The sequence below is a fragment of the Paramisgurnus dabryanus genome, chromosome 16, assembly GCF_030506205.2.
Source record: "Paramisgurnus dabryanus chromosome 16, PD_genome_1.1, whole genome shotgun sequence".
Taxonomy (NCBI): Eukaryota; Metazoa; Chordata; class Actinopteri; order Cypriniformes; family Cobitidae; genus Paramisgurnus; species Paramisgurnus dabryanus.
The window spans coordinates 1,095,582-1,117,983 of NC_133352.1; the positions used below are offsets into that span (position 1 = coordinate 1,095,582).

General features: G+C 39.1%; 3 protein-coding genes and 1 long non-coding RNA gene across 4 annotated transcripts in view; 2 read left to right on the plus strand and 2 right to left on the minus strand.

Moving 5' to 3' along the window:
- The first annotated feature begins 2,277 nt into the window (after window positions 1–2,277).
- LOC135760864 (uncharacterized) overlaps window positions 2,278–22,402 on the plus strand; it is a 271,903-nt gene continuing 251,778 nt past the window's right edge. The window contains exon 1 of the long non-coding RNA XR_010537624.2: window positions 2,278–2,887. This is a non-coding gene — a long non-coding RNA (uncharacterized lncRNA). The remainder of the gene's footprint in view (window positions 2,888–22,402) is intronic.
- LOC135760843 (P2X purinoceptor 7-like) lies at window positions 6,205–7,566 on the plus strand. Its single transcript, XM_065274856.1, has 4 exons — window positions 6,205–6,546; window positions 6,641–6,710; window positions 6,801–6,952; window positions 7,404–7,566. Exons 1-4 carry the CDS (start codon window positions 6,416–6,418, stop codon window positions 7,564–7,566), a joined length of 516 nt encoding a protein of 171 aa, XP_065130928.1. The 5' UTR covers window positions 6,205–6,415.
- Window positions 8,604–10,473, minus strand: LOC141280889 (uncharacterized). The gene is made up of 4 exons (XM_073812146.1): window positions 10,362–10,473; window positions 9,377–9,453; window positions 8,966–9,146; window positions 8,604–8,863 (listed from the first exon to the last, which is right to left on the minus strand). Exons 1-4 carry the CDS (start codon window positions 10,471–10,473, stop codon window positions 8,604–8,606), a joined length of 630 nt encoding a protein of 209 aa, XP_073668247.1.
- Window positions 14,844–16,136, minus strand: LOC135760867 (uncharacterized). Its single transcript, XM_065274869.2, has 4 exons — window positions 16,001–16,136; window positions 15,588–15,801; window positions 15,169–15,436; window positions 14,844–15,035 (listed from the first exon to the last, which is right to left on the minus strand). The coding sequence occupies exons 2-4, from the start codon at window positions 15,770–15,772 to the stop codon at window positions 14,844–14,846; spliced, it is 645 nt and encodes a 214-aa protein (XP_065130941.2). The 5' UTR covers window positions 15,773–15,801; window positions 16,001–16,136.

Genomic DNA, 22,402 nt, shown 5'->3' on the forward strand with positions numbered 1-22,402 from the left:
ATTTATGGTTTACTTTTAAAAAAAATTGTATATTGTAGCTACACCACCCCCTCTCCCCTTTAATCAAGGTTCGTGTTTATAATAGTAGTCTTTGTTATGTCTTCATGTAAGAAAGCAAGCACAGAAGTATATTCCTCATAGAAACTTTAATATAACTAATAACTGTAAGGAACAAGTAGCATCACATGTGTACACAAGCACCACATTCTCTCTTCTTCTTCACTCTTTTCTCTCATGTAAATCTCTATCAAGAAGCTTGAGTGCCATCTAGTGGTGCATTAAAGTAAGGACATCACATATTCCCCTCTTAGTTAAATGAATTCTTTCTACAACCAACAATAGGCATGAAACAGAATTGAAGAACATTAAATCTGTAATGTATCAACAATTTCAAGCATATATGAAGTTTTACTAAACTGACATGAAATGGATGCAAAGCAGCAATTATGATAATAAACCATATGAACAAAACTATGCAGTACTTAAATGTGAGTGTGTGTTTCAAAAGACCATGTCAGTTTCTGTGACTAATAGACATAGTCCTTTAGCCAACCTGGCTCACGTCTTTGACGTTTCTCTCGTGAGCAAGCATCAGAAGATACTGACAATGGAACCTGAGAAGGACTTAAGTTCTCAGCAGCAGTGGTCAGTCCATTATCCTGTGCATTAGCCGGTACAGGTGCAAGACACGATGCATGCCACTTCTTTCCGTCATCCAAAAGGAAGTGTATGGGCCAACCTTTTTCCTGACCTTAACTGGAGGAGTGAATTTTGGATGAGCTTTTGGCACATGTACTGGCTTTTTAATGCGCACTCTATCCCCTCGATGGAAGAAAAAAATGACGTACCCGATGCTTGTGGGCAAAGCGAGCTTTCATGACATCCTGACGTACCGCAACACGCTTCTGCAACTGTTCAGGCTCATGAGCATAGGGTGCAGGACATTGAGACTGGTACGCATTTTCCTGCCATGAAGTAATTTGAAGGGGGAAACTCCTGTCACAGCATGGGGTGTAGCACGAAAATCTGCAGGAAATCAGTCACTGTTGTTTTCCATGATGCTGATTGGAGGATTGCCGATTGAATTGTACTTTTTGAAGAACTCTGTGGAAGCGTTAAATGGCTCCATTTGCAGAAGGGTGATATGTGCGAATATGCTTAATGTCTCTCTCTTTTAGGAAAGCAGCGAACTCTGGCGAAGCAAACTGAGGCCCATTATCACTTACCAAAGTGGTCGGATTGCCATGTCTACTGAAGACAGAAGTAAGAAATGCAAAACGGCAGAGGCTTTTGCTGTTTTATCCAGAGAAAGGCATAACTGACAGGTAGAAATTTTGTTTTCCACAAGTGTGTCCATTTTGGGCCACCAATACATTTCACGCAGGCGTTGTTTCGTTCTAACAATTCCCTGATGGCCTTCATGTGCAATGCATACTAAGGACTCACGCAGTTCCGCAGGTACCACCAATCGAGACCCTCTGAACACAAAATCATCTTGCACACTGAACTCATGTCTTAGTTTGTAATATGGGCATAGAACAGGATCCAAAGTAGCAGAAGATGTAGGCCAGCCATGCACCATTTGTGTGCGCAGAGCAGATAGTTCAGGGCAACGAGCAGATGCAGCAGCAAAATCCTTCTGAGATATGGCAGTCGGGCCAGTGGCTAGTAAAACAACAAACTCGGGCTCTGTATCTGACTCATCTGAAGTAACAGGCAAGGGCAGGCATGACAAACAATCTGCTGTATAATTTTCTGATCCAGCACGATACTCAACTGAGTAGTTAAAACAAAGCAACCGAGCAGCCCACCGGGCTATGCGCATACCAGCTCTATCAGTCCCTTTTGTGGTCAGCAGCGTCGTTAAGGCTTGATGGTCAGTCCGCAGAGTAAATTTGCGACCCCACAAGTAGGTCCTCCACTTCTCCACTGCCCAAACACATGCAAGAGACTCCTTTTCAACAGTGGAGTATTTCTGTTCAGCTGGGGTAAGTGTTCTAGATGCAAAAGCGACGGTGCGTTCTTGACCATCAGTGCAGACTTGTGAGAAGACAGCGCCTAATCCGTAAGCAGACGCATCAGTAGAGATGACCACTGGCAGCTCTGGGTCAAACAATGCAAGAGCAGGACTATGTAGTATAGTAGCTGTTCAGATAGAAAGAGCTTGAAAAAAAAACTTTAAAATGACACCAAGACCATGTCTATGGGGTAAGAATAACAAATACTGGCCATTTGAAACTCTAAAGTCACTTATTTTGTCCCATTGTTTTCCATTTTGCGGGTGGTAAAACTACTGTGCACGTCGTTCAAATTCATTGAAATTTCGTTTACTTGTAGTTTAGCAATTAAACTAAATGTATATTACAATTTCAAGAATGTTTTCTGCACATCGCCTGAGGAAATCCGAAGTTGCTTCGAGGGGAACCAAACTTACAGCCGTGACAGCGGAGATTATCACGTACCTACAAGGCTTGCGTCTGACCTGCAGCTATCATTCTGGCTTGGTGGGATGTCAGCGAGTCCTCTGATTCTGACGGTGTTCTTTTACTACTCAGAGTCTTAAACAAGGAGGGCATATTACGTGTTCATTGTATTTTCATTTTCACCGAGCAGCTATGGTTGCGCGTTTCACACACAAACACACACCTCTCCAGAGCACGTTGACACTGACTGACGGACGCATGCGCTTTTAACTTGTAAACGCAAGGGTGTATGGGTAATGTAGTCTCTGCTCGCGGTGGGACGAATTAGGAAGTGTACATTAAGGGCGCTCTGAAAAGCGTCAGCGCAGCCAAATGATTAAATTAAACCTCTGATTTTTAAACAGATGTGCAAATGAGCGTTCCGGTACGCTAAAAGCACGTTCTGGGCGCACGGAGAGGTGGTGGTACGCTCAAGAGCTATTTTTAGAAGTGGCGGTACTGAGTACCGGGGCGTTCCGGCCCACTTAAGGCACTGCTCGTCGCCAATTTTGTTATGTCTTCATGTAAGAAAGCAAGCAGAGAAGTATATTCCTCATAGAAACTTTAATATAACTAATAACTGTAAAGAACAAGTAGCATAACAGTCTTGTGGGGTGGATTCGTTTAAACTAATGTAGTCATCTGCTTTAAGCCAGGTTTCTGTTAAACAGAGTGCATCTAAGTTTTGGTCAGTAATTATTTCATTAACAATAGTAAGTAAGTAAGTAATTTTATTTCTATAGCACCTTTCGAGAGCAGTGTCACAAAGGGCTTTACAGCATAAATACAAAAATATACACATACACAGTACCATTAGAATAAAAAGAAAAGATAAAAACCAAGCAAATGCACAAATGCCACTTTAAATAGATATGTTTTAACTCCCATTTAAAATTTACCACTGAATTTATTGATCTTAAGTCCAGCGGCAGAGTGTTCCATAGCTTAGGAGCCGCAACTTCAAATGCACAGTCACCTTTAGTCTTTAGTCTCGTACGTGGAACCACTAGCCGGGCGGAATTGCTGGATCTCAGATTCCTGCTGGGAATATGAAGTTGCAAGATGTCCTTTATATATGCAGGAGCTTGCCCATGTAAAGCCCTAAATACTAACACCAAGATTTTATATTAAATTCTGAACTTCACAGGAGCCAGTGTAGCGTCATTTAAATTTGAGTTGCTGAAGACCTTTTTGGGGACTTTAAGAGTCTGGCGGCCGCATTTTGTACCCCTTGTAGCTGTTTCAAGGATGAATTATCTACACAAGTAAAAAAGAGAGTTGCAATAGTCAATACGAGAGGAAATAAAAGCATGAATAATTAATTCCAACTCCACAGTAGTTACCACTGGGCTCAGTTTAGAAATGTTTCTCAGTTGATAAAAGCAATTTCTAACTTAATGACTTACATGTTTGTCAAGACTAAATGCTTTCCCCATATGAACACCATTACTACGAATTGAAGACTTTACAGAGTATGCTAGTGGACCAAGATGTGTCATCACTTTCGGGAGGATATCATCAGGGGCAGAGATTAAAACTTCAGTTTTTTCTGGATTTAACTGAAGATAGTTATTTGTCATCCAAGCTTTAACAGACTTTAAACAATTTAAAAGAATAGACAATTTTGTACAGTCATTAGGTTTAAAAGAGATATACAACTGTATATCATCCGCATAACAGTGATAGCAGACAGAATTAAAATTATTTAAAAGTTTCCCCAGAGGAAGCAGATACAATGCAAACAACAACGGAGCTAAAACTGAGCCCTGTGGAACACCATAGGACAAGGGCACATTGGCTGAAACAAAGTTTTGCACACTAACTGAAAAAGATCTCTCAGATAAATATGATGAAAACCAACTTAACTGTAACGGGTGCTTTAATGAAAGCGTGTGAGACGTGAATCCATGTGCAAAAGGTGTTTATTGTGTAAAATCCCAATAAGGGCCAGCAAACAAATCCAGTAGGGCAAATCCAAAGCGTAAATCCAAATACAGGCTAGGGTTCAGGGCAGGCAGAATAACAATCACAATCCAAAAACAGGCGCAGATCAAACACAGGAACGGATATCAAAAACAGAATTCAGGTACAGACAGGAAACAGGTAACAAGGTAAACAGATACAGGCAGGTAACAGGCTGGCTTACTAAGTGTAATATTCAGCAAACAACAGGTGTACAGGAAGTGGCTTTATACAAACAGAAAGGAAGTGTGAACTGTGACATGGCATGATGTTTTCAAAATAAAAGCCAGAACAGAACAGGATGTCAAAATAAAAGTCCAAAATACCAAACTACACAGAAAACAAGCAAACACAGAACAAAACCATTAAATTAACGCTGTTCCAGTGATCCCAGCTTCTTTAATCCTCTCAATTAAGATCGGATGATCGATAGTTTCTTTATTGGTAAGCGATCTAATGTTAAGAAGGCCGAATTTTAACATTCTAGGTTCATCTGTTAATGTATTGTTTTCTAATTTTATGTTAATCTGGGGCCGTATTCACAAAGAATTTTATCTGTACTCCTAAATCGCACAAAGATTTTAGCTAGGAGTTTTCTCTTAAAAGTAATTCACAACGCCTTTCAGACCTACTTTTAGTAAGGAAAAATGATAACTCCTAAACTAAGAGTGAGTCTTCGTTGCTACGGATGACGTCAATTCTCATGCACGAGATGCCTCGCAATGACCACGGTGATTGGTTGTTAGATGAAAGGGCTATGATGTGGAACAAAACACAGACGCGCCAAATCATGGAATTACAACATCGAAATATGTCTGTGTCCTACACAAAATAATAATAGTAATGCCATCAAAATGCATATATAAAAGAAAAGTCGTGAATGAAATGAAATCAAATCAAGATAGCCTAATACCCAAATAAAAACCGCCAATTGCCTAATAATAAAAAACGACATTGCATTAATAATTGCTTGATTAATTTACATCCTATTAGCCTAAATAGACTACTTAAAGCAAGGAAATGTTGACCATATTGAAGAAGCCTTATGTAATAAATAAATGACGGTGGATTATGAACTCGCCAAAACGGAAAAGAAAGCTGGAAAAAAGAAACGTAATAAAAGGGACATTCGGCACTGAGATATCAAGCAAAACTAAGCATGAGACATGGGAGACAGTGATGCGCGGGTCAATGTACAAAACAACCGTCACCCGACCAACGCTTTCAACTAACACGCCCGCAACTCGGACCACAAAAAATAAAAAATGCTGGCACGCATTTTTTTTAAAGTAGTAATTGTTTACAATAGTCAACTGGCATCTTCATTTCAAACGACCTGACCGACCACGACCCGAATATCATAAAAAATATTTTTGGATGACTCGTAACATTTCGGATCAACCCGCGCATCACTGGGGAGAGGATTTGTTTGCAGATCAATGCAGCATTCCTGCTTGTGTCGCGGACCCCGGACGACTGCGAGAGGCAGTGGTATGCATTACAATCGCAGCCAGGGTGATTGCAGCCTTTAAATGGGCAAGCATGGCAACAGATTGGCGTACAATATTAAATATATAATATCATTGTTTCATGTAATTCTAAAAACGTCCTGCTTGTCATGAATGTAATGAATTATGAAACAAATGTCATAAACAATATGCTTACATTAAAGTGTGCTTTTAAAGGTCACGTATTATTAGCCCTTTTAGGGATATATTTTAGGTTATTATGTCCTTAAGAATAAATATTTGCAGTAAAAGTACTCAAAAACAAGGTCTCTATATTTTTTCCAGCTCCTCTTTCATGAGCTCTGTTCAGAACACCTGGTTTTGGCCCGTCTAAGTAATATTCATGAGCCTCTCTGCTGATTGGCCTGTTGTTTTCTGAGTGACGCTCAGCCGGGCCAACCACAGTTAACTAGTGTCATGTATGCCGTAGTCACGCTGTGCCTTGGTAATACACACAATATCAATAGAAAAACCGATAAGTAAATGATGGAGACTACTCGGGGAAATATTTTTCGTCCTTACATGTTTGAGCCAGAGTCAGACCCGGAATCGGCGCAGACAGTAGAGAACAGACCACCTCCTCAAACGCGTTTACAACAGGACGTGTCAGAATGGTAATTATTTTTTATATCAACGAATACAAATACATTTTTTGTACTGATACAATAAGTTGTAAATCTAAATTTGGCTTACATTTTGTTCCAAAAGGTGTACTTGTGGTAACTGTGCACGGATGTCCACAGAACGCGAGAACACATGCTGTAAGGAGACACCCAAGGTAAAATCGTAAAACTATAAAACAATGCTTTATTCTTGCAAAATGCTTTACTTTCTGCTAACAAATGCTAAAAATGCTCATGTTCATTAGGTTTTAAGAAGAATGAACCAAGTGTTATCACCTCCAAACTGCATGATTGACCATCCTGGTCTTCAGCCTGTATGCTTGGATGTTTATTCATTACAAAATGCATACAATATTTACCGGGCTGATTACGGGCGTTTGCGACTAAGTACACAACGGTAAGTAAATAATAAATGTATACATTTGATGAAGAGTTCGTTATTTAGTGGTGTGTGTGTGTATATATATATATATATATATGTATATATATAACCTAAATGAAATTACGAAGCATTTAAAATTTTACAATTGCGTTGTAAAGTTTTTGGTACCATGTGACATATAATAACAAATTACAATGAATTTGGTAAATAGTACAAACTTTATTACAATGATACTTCTGTATTTATAATATGATAAGAACAACCACACTGTGTTGCTTATTGCTGTAAAATTTATGAAATTTCAACATAAATTTTCCATCACAATTCTGGTATTATAATACCTTATGTAACGTATTTACACATATTTATATGTACAAGGTTTCCTTATCTAGGAATATATACATTGATAATAGGGATTTTTTTGTCTGTAATGCACACTAAATGTTCATTCCCCCTCCACCAACAGGTGTTACAGGTATCTGGCATACAGGAGCTTTGTCAGCTGGTGCTGGGGCTTTTTGGGCCGGAGAGTTAGGGTTGTCATTCCCTCATGTGTTGTCCTGCGAATACGGCGTGAGTTCCCTGAAACTACAGGCAGCTACGTAGGGTTTAGACCACCTCTCGACTGAAGCGTGACATGTAGCCAGCGATGACTTCATCCTTGGGAGGTCTTTCATACTGAGAGGAAAGTGGTTCTGGTATTTTGATCTTCTCTACCTCCATGATGTATGGTCTAGGGTCGTCAAAGACATTCTCAAAAAGGACTTCCATCAGCTCCTGTACATAGTCTAAAAAACATTGTTTACCCTTATTAGCAATTGTTTATTGCTTATTGTTTACCCTTATGTTCACTTTGCACTTTTAAGTTTTATATAATAAATAAAGATTGTTATACTTACTGTATGTTTGCCCTGTTTTTACTGGCTTTGCAGTGCATACCCCCTTCTTAGATTTTGGGAACTTGATTTTGTAAATAGGCTTTCCAGAAGCTGAGACTGCTTGTGTGCGGTGAGCATTCTCATTGAAGTGCATGGCCGCCAAGTATAACCTGAAAACAAAAATCATCAAATATGTTTTATGTTTGAAGTCTACAGCATTGGAGACACAACATGTAACATGTAGTTAGTAACAGTAGTCATTTAAAAAAAATTTTTTTGATGACCTTACAAAATATGCTTTATCTCTTTCACTGCATGAATATTATTACAAGTCTTTTCACATGTATAATATAAAAGTATAATCATTACATGAATATTATAAGATATATTACCTGCACAGCATTCCAAGGTAAGGAAAGACAACGTTCTTTGGGGCAAAACGTAAGATTACACTGTGAAATGCCTCCAAGGAAGAAGTCTGATGATGGGGACTCAACTTCTCGACATCCTTCAGGACCCTTTTGTTCATTAATGTTTTATCCAATTTGTAAAGTGGTTTAGAAGCTAAAATACAAACAATATTACAGAAGTGTTGTAATTACTTTTAGCAAAAGATAGTACAAATATATGTAGTACAGAAATTGATAAGCATTTAAAAATTTATTTTTGCCACAGGTACACATTAACAATAAAAACAGGCATAGTAGCGTCTAAGTATTCCATGTTTACATTGTAATAAAAATGTATCAACCAAAAATAGATCATAGACAGATGTAGGATTGTGCATATTATATACACACCTGGCTGCAACCACTTGCTCGGGTCTGTGCTGCTTTTTCTGGATGTTCACATTTTGGAAAGAGGGGGTCTTCATGAGTGTGGATGTCTTGCAGGTGGTTGACGAGTGACTTCCACTTTGCCACTTTCTCTTGTCCAGAGGTGGATGATGTTGCAGTCCAGTATACGTGGTTCTTGATACTACGCTGCCATTTTCTCACCTCTTGACAGTCTTTCTCTTTTGCAATCTTGTCCAGTTTCTTTGACAAGCCTGTATACCAATGAAAATTTTTTGACAAAGGGCAAATTAGACAATGTAAATTAAAACAGAGTACACAATCACACAATCATTTTTTTAGCAAAATATCCTCACCTTTTTCCAGATGCCAGATATCATAAAACTGTTTGATATTGTTGTCTTTGAGATATTTTTGTATTTGTGGGTGACGGTCGGTGACAATGTAGTCCAACTCGATACCACGTGCTGCCAGCATCGCAAGGCTCCTTTTCAGGCCCTCCAGTTCCATATGGTAGCTACCACCAACTTCGTTACTCTGGTGGTATAGAAAAGACATGGTTGTTTTAAAATATATTTCTATGTTATTCTAGCAATGGTTGCTTGATGTCTATAAACTATAACATGGAACTTAATCATAATCAAGTTTTTCAACATTAAAAAAAGTCTATACTGACTATATTTCTGTCAAAATCACTTTGGAACATATCCACGTCATCAAGTAATAGCCACTAGCAATATTTTCATTCTCGTGCACTTCACACTGACCTGCACCAATTGAATATCAATTATCGTTTTTTCCCGAAGGTTCATCACACTGTAGCTTCCGTACTTTGCAGAGTGTCCTGAGGGAAAACACGAAAGAGCAAAAATGAATAAAAAAAAATTCTATTTCTGAAAAGATATAGCATTAATAACATTTTGAAGATGACAAACAAGAATTTTATACACTGCATGAAAAGTGGGATTTTCGTCCCCGTAAGCGCCTGTAGGCTCCCGAAAATCTCCCGAATTTTCGGCAGCTTTCCTCAATTTACCAGCAGCGAGCTTCGCGTTTGTCTGTGTCACAAATTGTCATAAACGAACCATGACGTAGGTGGAGAGCCCCGCGCGGGTGCGATGCCTCTAATTAGCATATGAATAGCAGCGAAACCTCTGCCGGCCAGTTAGAGCGTCTCTGGCCTAATTAGCATGTGAATAGCAGCAAAACTAGAGTAATGGCCCACTTGAATGTAATCACTCAGTATTGGCTGAAGCCACAACTTTTAAACAAGTAAAATCCCCCGTGAATGGTTGGCAGATGACTTCAAGCCAATCACAAGGGATTTTTCTTGTTTAAAAGTAGTGGCTTCAGCCAATACCGAGTGAGTAAATTCAAGTCGGGCCGTTACTCTAAAGAGGGGGGTTATTGGGCACCCTGGCTCATTATAAATGTAAACCCCAATAATAATAAATAATTTATGTTATCATTTTTTATATATTAATGTCATTGTGCTATGTACTACATTATTCACAACATCAAGGAATATAAGAGAAAACAAAGAGGTTTATTTATAAACACACAGCTGTTTATTCAAAGAAAGAGCTTTATTTATAAACACACAACTATGTACAAAGCAGCATAATGTCTCTTATATTGTACTCCAAACACGTCAAAAAGTGCCTAAGATGTTCGGGAAAGATCCCTAAAAATCTTTTTCAAAGTGTTGAAAAAAAAAAACTCAAAAACGTTGTAAAAAAGTCACTTTTTCACGCGTATATGGTGAGTTGCCCGGTACTTTGGTATCGCCTCTAATCTGGATTGCAGCGTGGCACAGAGCTCGGAGAGTTCCAGGCTGCGAGAGGGCGGTGGCCGCACAATACATCCAGACACCCCGCCAACAATGCCGTATTCCTCATCAGATATGAGATCTATGGTGGCGCACTTCCAAATGTCCATCTCATCCTCAGCCAACACACTTCGTCTCGCTTCCAGCAACTGTAATACAATCAATAAGGACAATAAGTGACCTGAAAAATACTCACATTGACAAAAAACTGATCTAATATAATAAATCTTACAATTTTTCTTCTGGATCGACTCCGAGCTAAACTTTTCGCATTTTCCGCCTGCGATGCGAGTTCAGGTTGTTTGTATCTGAAACTCCGGCGTACCGACTCATAATACGTCTTACGGGCAGCTGGAAAACAATTAAATGAGACTGGTATTAATAAAAAGAGTCATGGTACAATTAAACAAGAAATTAGGAAAAACATTAGAAGTTATACTTACAAACAATGTCTTCATTCTCAGCAGTAAATCTGGACTTGCTGAAATAGCCCCAAGCAAATCGGAGGTCACGGCTTTGTTATGAGGCGACGTTAGTCTGTGAAAACAAAATGTGTGGGTTTAAGCTCGGATCTATTAACGTATCTATTTCCTTATACAAGAATAAAAACATATTCTTTAAATCGTAACGTTACCTTTGCTCTGGTTCATAGCGCCTGCAGTGTGCCTCAGAGACGCCGTACAGCCTCCTGTAAATTACAAGACAAAAAACACCTCTTAGTTATAAAACACACAGCTTGGGCTACTTCAAAAAATATGCTTATACATAAAATTATTCTTACCGCAATCTTGGGATTGTGCACCCGTCTGCTCTTCTTGGAGAGTTACAAACACCAAACCAAACGTCTGTTACGCTTGTCGACACTGCTGTGTGAGCCGTGACCATGACCTCGCACATGATTGGACGAAGGCGAGAAGCCTGTCGGGCTCCTCCAATCACATGCGAGGTTATTGATATAAGGAAAATCTTGTGAGACGTGTGCGCATGCGTATGATATAAACAACAAACGCGATGTGCCGGAAGCTCTGTGTGAAATCAACACAGTGTGCTGTCAGTTGAAAGATGTAAGTCCCAAGACTGAAGAAACGACCTCGGCGCTTCTGTAAACATTGCAACACTGAAGTGTGTCATACACAGTATTTTGACCACAGAAAGCGCTATTTAAAAAATGGAGTTTGGGAGAAAAAAATCCAAAAGGGCTACGTCAGATAACGTACAGAGCCTGCTGCTATCCAGTCATTAACCCGCTGTGAGTGATGTCCCGTCATGTGTAAAGACCCGGAAGATAACTTTACTGGAGTTAGAGAGATTGGTGAAAGTGAAATGCACTCCGAGGACCCAGAAAAAGAAGTGATTGAAGAATTTGAAGAAACGCACCCAGCGAATTTCAGTTCAGACAACGGTGAGCATAAATACATATTTTTTATATAAGCTTGGCTTGCTTTACGTATGTTATAATTTTAAACAATACTAAAACATATCAACAAGTAAAGTAAAATAAAATCAACAAGTTAAACAAAAACGTTGGAGTTAAATGTGGTTGATTATCACTGTTGTTGTTATTTTAATAGTAAATTATAATTGAATAGGAATATCGCGTTATAATGCATAACGTTATCTTCTGTTTGTTGTTTTTCAGACGAAACAGCAGATGACCAAAGCATTCGTCTTTTCCTGGACATCTCCTGTTGTGTGGTAAGCATGAAATTACATTTGGATATACTAGTATAAAGTTCAATACATGCTAATCCAGAGCTGAAATGGGAAAACCTAACAATTTTCACCCACATGATTGTTTTCCACTCTTAAATTTCTGTTAGTTAACTAATGAAAGCAACTAAAGTATAAACACACTTTATAAAGTATTAAAAAATCCTAAAATGAAGTTGAAGTGGATGAAGTTCCCACAAAGTACTTAACTGGTTCATTGCACTAAAGCTAGCTGTTTGAGATGCACATGATCTTTTTCAACTACAGTTTTCAAATCTTTTCATACTCAAATGGCCCTATTGATGAGAAATGAACATATTAATTATGTTCTTTTTAAATCTCAAATGACCATATTAACGATGAGCTTTTCAATCTCAAATGGCCACATTTATGATGGACTTTTCAATCTCAAATGGCCACATTCATGATGGACTTTTCAATCTCAAATAGCCATATTAACGATGGGCTTTTCCATCTCTAATGGTCTAATGGTGGTGCTGAGTATGTGCATTGCATGTGTTTTAAATATGTCCTTTAAAATTTCATAGGATGACTATGTGGATGAAGAGGGGGAAATCCTTGCTGAGGAGCAGAGTGAACCCTATCCTCACATACAAGATGGGGAGGAGCATGGAAGTGATCAGGCCAGAAGTGAAAAACCAGAACACTTGTTAATGAAACTTTTGGGCATGATGAAATTGACTGGTATCCTCCGTGACGACTTCTTACAGTATGTGGGTTGTCCAAAATGTATGACAGTGTACATGCTTACTGAAACCTATGAGCTCAGACGGGATGGTACAAAGGTTTGCAGGACTTGTGGTCACATCCCATTCTACAATCACCCACAGCAGAGGTCTGCATTAAGGAAGAAATGTGGCTCTGCCTTGCTAAGCAAGACTACATATTTGAGCAGTGAAGAGTATGTCCATCCAATACGTTCTTACTGATACAAGAGTGTTGTGCAGTCTCTGGGAGGACTTGTTAAAAGACTTGGATTTGAAGAGAAATTAGATGAAAGGCGAAAGCGGGAAATGCCAAAGGGTGTGTTAGGAGATGTATATGATGGACAAGTATGGCAGGATTACCAATATGTGAATTCAATAACTGTAGTCATGCCACTATGCACAGTATTTGAGCTGTGATGTAATTGCACAAGTTTCCTTGCTTCATTCCCTTCCAGACAGACATTTTGTTGTTTGACATGTTGTTTGCATAGAATGCACAAATTGAGCCTGATTAAAACTCTGTTAAAACAATTAAAATTGTTGAAATAAATTGTTTTGTGTATCTTTTTTTTACCTAACATTGGTTATTGCTAATGACATACAGAGATATTAATATATACTGTTAGCCTGGACAAACTGAATCTACTTAAAGGGATAGTTAAAAAAAATTAGGGAAAAATATTTTGAAAGTATTGTGATAAATGATGAAGAAAATATTTTGATAAATGATTGTCATTAAACCTAAAGATGATTTTGAATTACTCTGTCCAACATCTCCGCTTAGTAAACTGAGTTGAAAGATTTTCTATTTTTAATTCATTTATAATTATAATTCTCTTAGTGTTATAAATGGTATTATAACACAAAACTCATGACTAAGTCAGTCATTGAATAAACTTGATTCTCCACTGAACACACACAAAACTGCGAAAAATACAATACAATGTGCTGTTTATGTCAATAAACACTGATCACCTGAACGGTGACTTTCATTAACAAAAATGGTAATTTATCATTTAAAACTAAACAACATGAATAATATTAGAGCATAAGGCCGGTGACACACTGGATGCGTGGCGTGAGCGTCTCAGCTGCGTGGCGTGTCCGTTTTTAATTCGGCTTCCATGTTAACAGGTTAGAGCTTGCAGACTGCCAGCATGAGACGCGCGTCTCAGGCGCGGCTCGAGCCGCGCGGAAAACGCGTGCTTGCTAGAAATAGAACCGACGCCTATTTTTCACGCCACACGCAAGCGTCTTGGAAGCGTTTCCAGCCAAAATATACGTCACCTATAGCAACAGCAGCGCGTCAGCGCCGAGTCAGGCATGCTTCTGGTATGTACAGACACAGAAAACGCGACGCAGCCGCGACGCAACTGACACGCAACAGATACGCCACGCATCCAGTGTGTCACCGGCCTAAACCTCTATGACATTTTAACAAATATTTAAGTAGTTAAAGTTCTTATTAGTTCTTAATTCTGTAAAAAAGCTTAAATAATCATAATATTCAGGGACAAAGGATTATGGGTATAATATATTTTTAAGTATATGTCCAAAACTCAAAATATTAAGTAATGTTTACATCATTAAGACAATATCTGGGTTAACAGTGTAGCATACTTTGAAAATAAATCAATTCAAGCTACAATTTAAGAGTTTGTAATTTGGCTATACTGATACCAGAGATTTTATTAAAATCAAAGTTTAAAACCTCTCAGAATGTCACCTGAGTAAAACTCCCCCAGCTGCTACCCTGATTTGCATTTGTATAGCTCACACCATGTTCATTTACATGTTAAAGCCTCCCCTAGAATTAGGGGAAGGGGGGACAACTTCAGAGCAAGACCCACGGCAACTTCTGACAACATACGGCAGTTTTCGGTGTTGGCTGCAAATTGTCATGCGCAGTCGTATACTTGGAGTTTCACAACAATCTACAGTGCCACATTCTGACGAAAATTCCACTTTTCATGCAGTGATACCTGGTGAGTCCGCCCTCATATCACCTCCAATTATGGCCTTGTCATGTTGGCTCAGACGCTGCAGAAGTGTCTCCTGGTCCTTCCCCCATTTATGGATAATGGTTGGTTCCAGGTACATCCGAGCATGTCTTCTAAAAGTGTCGTATTTAAACAACGCTATATGCATCGCATTGAAAATCTAATGAAAGAAAATGCACAAGGTATTACATACACAGATCCGGAAAAAAGTAAACACACACACACATATACATGAAAATAGAACTTTTGAAAAATAAAAAATAAAAAATAGAATAAATATAAATTGAAAATACCTTTTCAAGCTGAATGAAAGATGCACCACTAAAATATATGGCAGCTGACAATTGCAAGTTCCCTGCAGGGTTGCTTCCAAGGACAGGCTGGCTCTTCCATTTTCTGGAGTACTGGCAGTGCGGGCACAGTTGGTCTATGGCCAAGAAAGTTCCACGTCTTAGTGGGGTGACATCACAAACTCGTTGGCACACAGGACAGGTCTCAAAAAGCTCAAAGAGGCAGCTTCCATAAACAATGTACTTGGTGTCGCTGTATCCATTTGTGGGTCTGTTAGTCGAAAACAAAGCGATGGAAAATTCTATTTTATGTACTTTTAGGAAATTTTTAGGAAAACATTATTTCTAGTTACATTTTATAATAGTAATTTGAGGACTTGTATGTAATGTTAATAAGTTGTTTTTAAAAAAATTACACTTACAACACCTGTGATGATTCTGTGACTATAGTCACAGAATCTTCTGGATTGTATGTGGAGTCATGAGGCTCAGGAATATCAATTGATGTGTCCTCCTCTTCATCCTCCTCAAGGCGTGGTCTCTTTGCTGGTCTTGAACCCAGGACACCACTCACGTTCCCCTTCAATGGTGTTGAGAATAGTGGCATTTCACCTAAAAAGGTGTCTGTCTGTGTGGCTAGTAACACAAATATAAAAATGGACATTGTAATTTAGTAAATTCATGATCATGTGAAATGAAAAGACTTTTGACTGTGTATCAACTGCCAGATGCAATCATGTAATCAGTCCTTTTTGTCTGTACACTTTACAACACAAATAGCTCAGTTACATTGAGATTTTTTTATTTATTTTATAAGACAAGCAATATTTATTACCTTTGCTTCTCACATGTTCTGCTAGTGTTCCAAGTGAAAGCTGTGTGCCAACTGTTTTCCTTAGTGGGGGGTCAGTTTGGGTGCTTGCATGTTTGTGGGTGATGGTCGTGGTGATGGTCGTTTGTGAATCTTGTGAGGTACCCTAAAAATAAAAATAAATCACTTTGATTTTTGAAAACAAAACAAATAAACTATATAAGTAAATACATTCATACACACATAAAACCCTCCCCTACATCTCCCTCCTACAACAAAGTTGATTTACATGATGTACTAAGGCCGTATCTGTCCAACAGTTGAAATACAGTTACCCATGGAAGTACTACATGTTAGTAAAACACAAACACGGAGACTGAGATGACTGAACCTCACGTGTTTAACTCAAAAACGAAAGACACCAACAGCGACGGTGTTTGTAACTTTCACCATATTATATAAAAAGTTGTTGCTACCATAGACTGTAAAGTTACGAAGCATCGCGTTAGCATCACGTTAGCGTTGCATAATCTTTTCTTATATAGAATTTCGTTTTTCTCTGCTACATTATATAATTAAAAATGTGTATAAAGTAGGGATGCACCGAATCCAGATTTTTTAGGTTCGGCCGAATCCCGAATCCACCGTTTAAGATTCGGCCGAAACCGAATACCGAATCCTACTCGCATCCTTATTCCATTAACACAGTAAAACACATTAATGAATTATTAGGGATGCACCGAATCCAGATTTTTTAGGTTCGGCCGAATCCTGAATCCACCGTTTAAGATTCGGCCGAAACCGAATACCGAATCCTACTCGCATCCTTATTCCATTAACACAGTAAAACACATTAATGAATTATACAACGTCCACAGCATGTATTTTTCATTTTATTTAATTTTAACTGTACATTATGCCAGGATGACAAGTTGGAAAACTATTTTGACAATTACCATAAGCCTATGCATAATGAAAGCGATGCGTTGCGACACGCTCGTTTTTCCAATAAGCAAGCAGCTCCGCGCTGAAAACAGTATTTAACTTTGAGTGAGAAGCTCCGCTCGTCAATGTCAGTTTTCACACAGCCGTCCAATTACAATGGAGGAGGGGCGGGACATTACCACAGCAACCAACCGGCTCACAGCTGAAGCATCACAGCTACCAAGCGCTCGGCTGAAAAACAGCTGGCATTTGGTGTCCTCAAGGCGTTTTCAGCCGTGTTTAAAAGTTTTGGTGTGTCCAGCCCCTAAAGCTCACCGAAAGAAAAAGCTCATCTCCACGTCAGCACCCGATGTGTGTAATCAACGGCCGCGTGACGTCGAGCAGCGTAGCGCAAGCCTAGGATTCGGTTCGGTGGAAAAAAATTCTAGGATTCGGCCGAACCCGAACCCCGTCAAAAAGCCCAGTATTCGGCCGAATCCGAATCCTGGATTCGGTGCATCCCTAGTATAAAGTTTACTTACGGGTTGTGGATTTGAAGTCGGACCCAACAAAGTAGGGACTGCATCAGCTTTGATCAGGAGAGTCTTGCAGAAACCCGCATTGAACTGGGCCAGATTGACGAAGCAGTCACTTGAGAAATGTTTGGAACAGACGGAAATTGTTGAACTGAAGTTTTGCGGAATTTCCGAAAAAATGAACATTAGCCACTGGTCTCGTATATTCACGTTTTTCGGAAGCTTGTGCAATGATTTGTTTTCAAAACATCCCTCGATTGAACAGCGTTTCCTTGACATGGTGCGATATTCCTCCTCGCCTTACTCTACGGTTCGTTCTTCTCTCTGGTGTTTCTGTGACAGAAAGGGGGTGGGGCGGTGGACTGTGGACAGTGCTCGGGGTGGAGACTGAAGGCGGCGACTGTTACTCGGTGACGTAGCAAATATACGGAAGTTCAAACGAGACGTTTTAACTAGGGATGCACCGAATCCAGGATTCGGATTCGGATTCGGCCGAATACTGGGCTTTTTGACGGGGTTCGGGTTCGGCCGAATCCTAGAATTTTTTTCCACCGAACCGAATCCTAGGCTTGCGCTACGCTGCTCGACGTCACGCGGCCGTTGATTACACACATCGGGTGCTGACGTGGAGATGAGCTTTTTCTTTCGGTGAGCTTTAGGGGCTGGACACACCAAAACTTTTAAACACGGCTGAAAACGCCTTGAGGACACCAAATGCCAGCTGTTTTTCAGCCGAGCGCTTGGTAGCTGTGATGCTTCAGCTGTGAGCCGGTTGGTTGCTGTGGTAATGTCCCACCCCTCCTCCATTGTAATTGGACGGCTGTGTGAAAACTGACATTGACGAGCGGAGCTTCTCACTCAAAGTTAAATACTGTTTTCAGCGCGGAGCTGCTTGCTTATTGGAAAAACGAGCGTGTCGCAACGCATCGCTTTCATTATGCATAGGCTTATGGTAATTGTCAAAATAGTTTTCCAACTTGTCATCCTGGCATAATGTACAGTTAAAATTAAATAAAATGAAAAATACATGCTGTGGACGTTGTATAATTCATTAATGTGTTTTACTGTGTTAATGGAATAAGGATGCGAGTAGGATTCGGTATTCGGTTTCGGCCGAATCTTAAACGGTGGATTCGGGATTCGGCCGAACCTAAAAAATCTGGATTCGGTGCATCCCTAATAATTCATTAATGTGTTTTACTGTGTTAATGGAATAAGGATGCGAGTAGGATTCGGTATTCGGTTTCGGCCGAATCTTAAACGGTGGATTCGGGATTCGGCCGAACCTAAAAAATCTGGATTCGGTGCATCCCTAGTTTTAACTCACAGCTAGTTCAAGCAGGCCATGCACATTTGAACCTTAAATGACTATTTTGAAACTTATATGGTACTTACATAGCCCCTAGACCTCAGTTATCATGAAAAAAGCCACAAAATTTCAGTTTTGACCATATGGGACCTTTAAGTCTAGGCAAGCTCGTGAGTTGGTGAAACTGTCCGTGTAAAGGAGGATCAGACAGCACCTAAGCCATTTTATGATCCTTTGTGAATAGGTCTTAGCAGAGATGGGCACTCGAGTCAGTGACTCGGACTCGAGTCGCACTCGAGTCGCATTTTTAAGGACTTCAGACTCGACTTCAGACTCGAACTGAAATGACTTCAGACTTGACTCGACTCGACATAAAAGACTCGTGAATATTTTAAAATCAACTCGAGTCTTTTATCCTTAACTACTGATTTCATTAAAAGGATTATGTGTGTTTTTTTGTGTATGCTGTACTGCAGTAAACGGGATCGGACCGGACCCTTATTATAGAATTCAATGACGTGCGGCGCGTAAAATCTGAAATGTGATAAGAGTCTCATAAAGATGGCGGGACCGGCAGTGCCATATATTCTATCGTTCGGTTTTTTAAATGTTTTAGACGGCATTTCTGGAAGGACAGCCACATGCAAAGAATGTGGAAAAACCATAAAGGATACTTGGACAACAACTTCGAACTTTATTAGACACCTGAGAACACACCCACAAAGGTTAGTCACGTTAACTCTGCTCGCCCCATTTGGTTTCCATCACCATAATTTTATGCTAATACATTAATAACTTGCTCCATTGTGATTACATGCAGTTATGTCTCAATTTACCACACGAACCTTGTTTTGTTTACTGCTGGTTACTAGGTTACCAATACCACCATCATTCGCTCGAGAGAGAGAGAAAGAGAGAGAGAGAGAGAGAGAGATTACAACCCGCACGAGGATGTAGGCGTCCTAAAGCATTCTTTATTTACATTAATTCAGTTACTGTTAGTTTAAAATGTATTTACCTCAAACAACTATTCATCATTAAATGGGGTCAAGAGATTTAGTTTTGACCATTATTTTATTATGAAAATCCTATAGTGAAAATAATGTCTTCATTCTTGTCAGGAGTTATAAAAATGTAAAACAGAGTACATACCTATAATCTGAAATAAGACTCTCATCGCAGTCATTGAGAAAAATACTATGGTCGTCATGAAAGCACTCGACAAAACAACGTCCATCAGGGGTTTTAATTCATGTCAAAGTGTGCATATTTGGAGTATTAATTCAATTATGTTTACTTCAAATTTCTGAGGCCAGTTTTATTTAGTTTTTATACAAATATGTCATGTATGTTTTTATTGAGTTATTAAAAATGTATTATTTAAGCTCTTTATAACAACTACTGTCATTATGACAGCAATTAATTTTGACTTCTTAATAAAGTTCCATGAGATTGCTTTCAAATTAGACCAAACTTGTGCTTTAAGTGCAAAGGCTTCATAAACGGTATCTATTTTATTTTGGCAATGTGATTTCTTGGGGAGGTTAGGTTAACAGGTTTTAACATAATGAACTGGATAGACATTATCGATCAATCGTGCATTGTTATATTGAATTATGTTTGAGCCTTGTTAAAACTGTGGAACTATTAATATAAACAAAACAGTTTAAGAAGTTAATGATAATAATATATAAAAATAAATTAATAATAATATTATTCTTCAAAATATTAAAAACTTGGATTTGGTTTATTAAATATATCCACATTTATTTCCAGGTTCAAAGAGTACACTGAAACCAAAGGAAGAACAGTTAGTCTCTTAAAAGCTTACACCGTTTAGTGTAAAAAATAGGTTTAATCTCAAGGTAAAGTTTGATTAGTTTTAACTAAATAAAAGTGTACTTTTACATGTGTTTTACATGTATATTATGTACTGATAACTGTTTAAATAAAAAAGGGTATTTACAGAATTTTTAAATGGACCTTTTTCCCCTCGGCAATGCATGAAATGACTCGAGACTCGACTCGGACTCGTGACAAAAGACTCCAGACTCGACTCGGACTTCAGTGATAAAGACTCCAGACTTGACTCGGACTCCAGCTGAAAGACTTCAGACTCGACTCAGACTTCAGATGAGGGACTCGTGAACATCTCTGGGTCTTAGTGAGTTAGGAGTCCTCTCGACTTCTTTTAAGCTGTCCCAGACATAGGTGCTACTTTTAGGGCTAAAATGCTTCGTGAATTACTTTTAGTGAAAAAAATTAGGAGTCTTAAAAATTAGGAGTCTTAAAGTTAGGAGTGACACGCCCAGTATTTTTAGGAGTTGCTCCTAAATTCGCCAGTTAGGAGCTACTTTTAGCCTCAAAATTCTTTGTGAATACGGCCCCAGATTTGTACCAGATTTGGCAAGCGGTGCTCTATATTTGTTTGTTCAAGGAACAGATACATTTAAAAATGTGTTGATATTCTGGTAAGATAGACTCTAAGTGCTGGGATATAAGTGATCTTGATTTAACATTGTCTGACATTGTTTTTGCAATTTCACACATCTCTTTAATGGTATCTTTGCTGATCTCCGACTGGCGGAGCCTGGTATCATTCGTGCCAGTGTGAATAACAATCTTAGAAAACTTACGCTTAGCATTAGCCAGCACTTTAAGTTTGGATCTAATGTCAGATGTTCTGGCTCCTGGTATACAGTCGATTATGGTGGTTGGTGCCTCAATGTTAACGTTCCTGAGTATAGAATCTCCAATGACCAGGGCATTTTAACAGACATTTCAGCTGGTGTACTGATTAGGGGATCGAATCTGCTAGAAATTACCCTAGGGGTCTTAGATGGCTGCCGTATATGACTATGCCGCCTGACAGTCACAGAGTTAGTCTGCCGAGCGGAACCGAGCCATGTGTATTTCGATAAACACTATGCGTGCTCGATACATTATTTGTAATATTAACATTAGCATCTGATGTCGGAACCGAGCCATTAGTATTTCGCTTAACACTATGCGCGCTCAATACAGTATTTGTAATATTAACATTAGCGGTCTTACTATCCTCAACTAGCGTTCGGATGCGCGATTCTAGTTCAGAAACCCTCTCAGTCAGCCTTACTACATCAATACGCTTAGTGCATGTAAACCCCTCTATGCTAACGGCAGAAGCTAAACTATACATGTGGCAAGTAGTACAATAACAAGCGGAGTCTTACCGCTTTCATGCTGGGCGGTGGCGTCTCCTTTCACTCGAATGCGGTCCGTGAAGCTGCATCGCGTAGGGTTCTCACTTGTTGCCTGCCTCAGTCGCTTGTGGACGTCTGGAGCCAGGGTGATCTGGGCGCTGTACCTCGCGTTGGATCTAGGCATGGGCCGATTACCGGCTTCAAGGTATACCGAGGTTTTAAACAGTCAAGGTTTCAAAACCACTTAAATATTCTGTGATACCGTCTCCAAGGTATGAGCTGTGTTTATACAAAATTCATTAAATCATTAAGTCATGTGATTGATTTGATGTTTACATTTAATATACATTACAAAAATATTATATATTTTTTGAAAGCATATTATAATTTAAAGGCTTTATTTTTACCTGGCATTTAAAAAATAACACATTTTAGTGTTGCAATGGCAAAAGCGTAACACCGTGAAACCGTGGTA

What these genes read in the sequence shown, in the direction of transcription:
- LOC135760843 (XM_065274856.1), top strand. Translation starts at nt 6,416, where the DNA reads ATGATGGAGACTACTCGGGGAAATATTTTTCGTCCTTACATGTTTGAG. An exon ending in CAACAGGACGTGTCAGAATG is followed by an intron (nt 6,547 to 6,640) that starts GTAATTATTTTT and finishes TTGTTCCAAAAG; the next exon opens with GTGTACTTGTGGTAACTGTG. An exon ending in GCTGTAAGGAGACACCCAAG is followed by an intron (nt 6,711 to 6,800) that starts GTAAAATCGTAA and finishes CATGTTCATTAG; the next exon opens with GTTTTAAGAAGAATGAACCA.
- LOC141280889 (XM_073812146.1), bottom strand. Translation starts at nt 10,473, where the DNA reads ATGTATTGTGCGGCCACCGCCCTCTCGCAGCCTGGAACTCTCCGAGCT. An exon ending in GGGCAACTCACCATATACGC is followed by an intron (nt 9,454 to 10,361) that starts GTGAAAAAGTGA and finishes GTTTTCCCTCAG; the next exon opens with GACACTCTGCAAAGTACGGA. An exon ending in TATCTGGCATCTGGAAAAAG is followed by an intron (nt 8,864 to 8,965) that starts GTGAGGATATTT and finishes ATTGGTATACAG; the next exon opens with GCTTGTCAAAGAAACTGGAC.
- LOC135760867 (XM_065274869.2), bottom strand. Translation starts at nt 15,772, where the DNA reads ATGCCACTATTCTCAACACCATTGAAGGGGAACGTGAGTGGTGTCCTG. An exon ending in ACAGAATCATCACAGGTGTT is followed by an intron (nt 15,437 to 15,587) that starts GTAAGTGTAATT and finishes TTCGACTAACAG; the next exon opens with ACCCACAAATGGATACAGCG. An exon ending in CTTTCATTCAGCTTGAAAAG is followed by an intron (nt 15,036 to 15,168) that starts GTATTTTCAATT and finishes TTCTTTCATTAG; the next exon opens with ATTTTCAATGCGATGCATAT.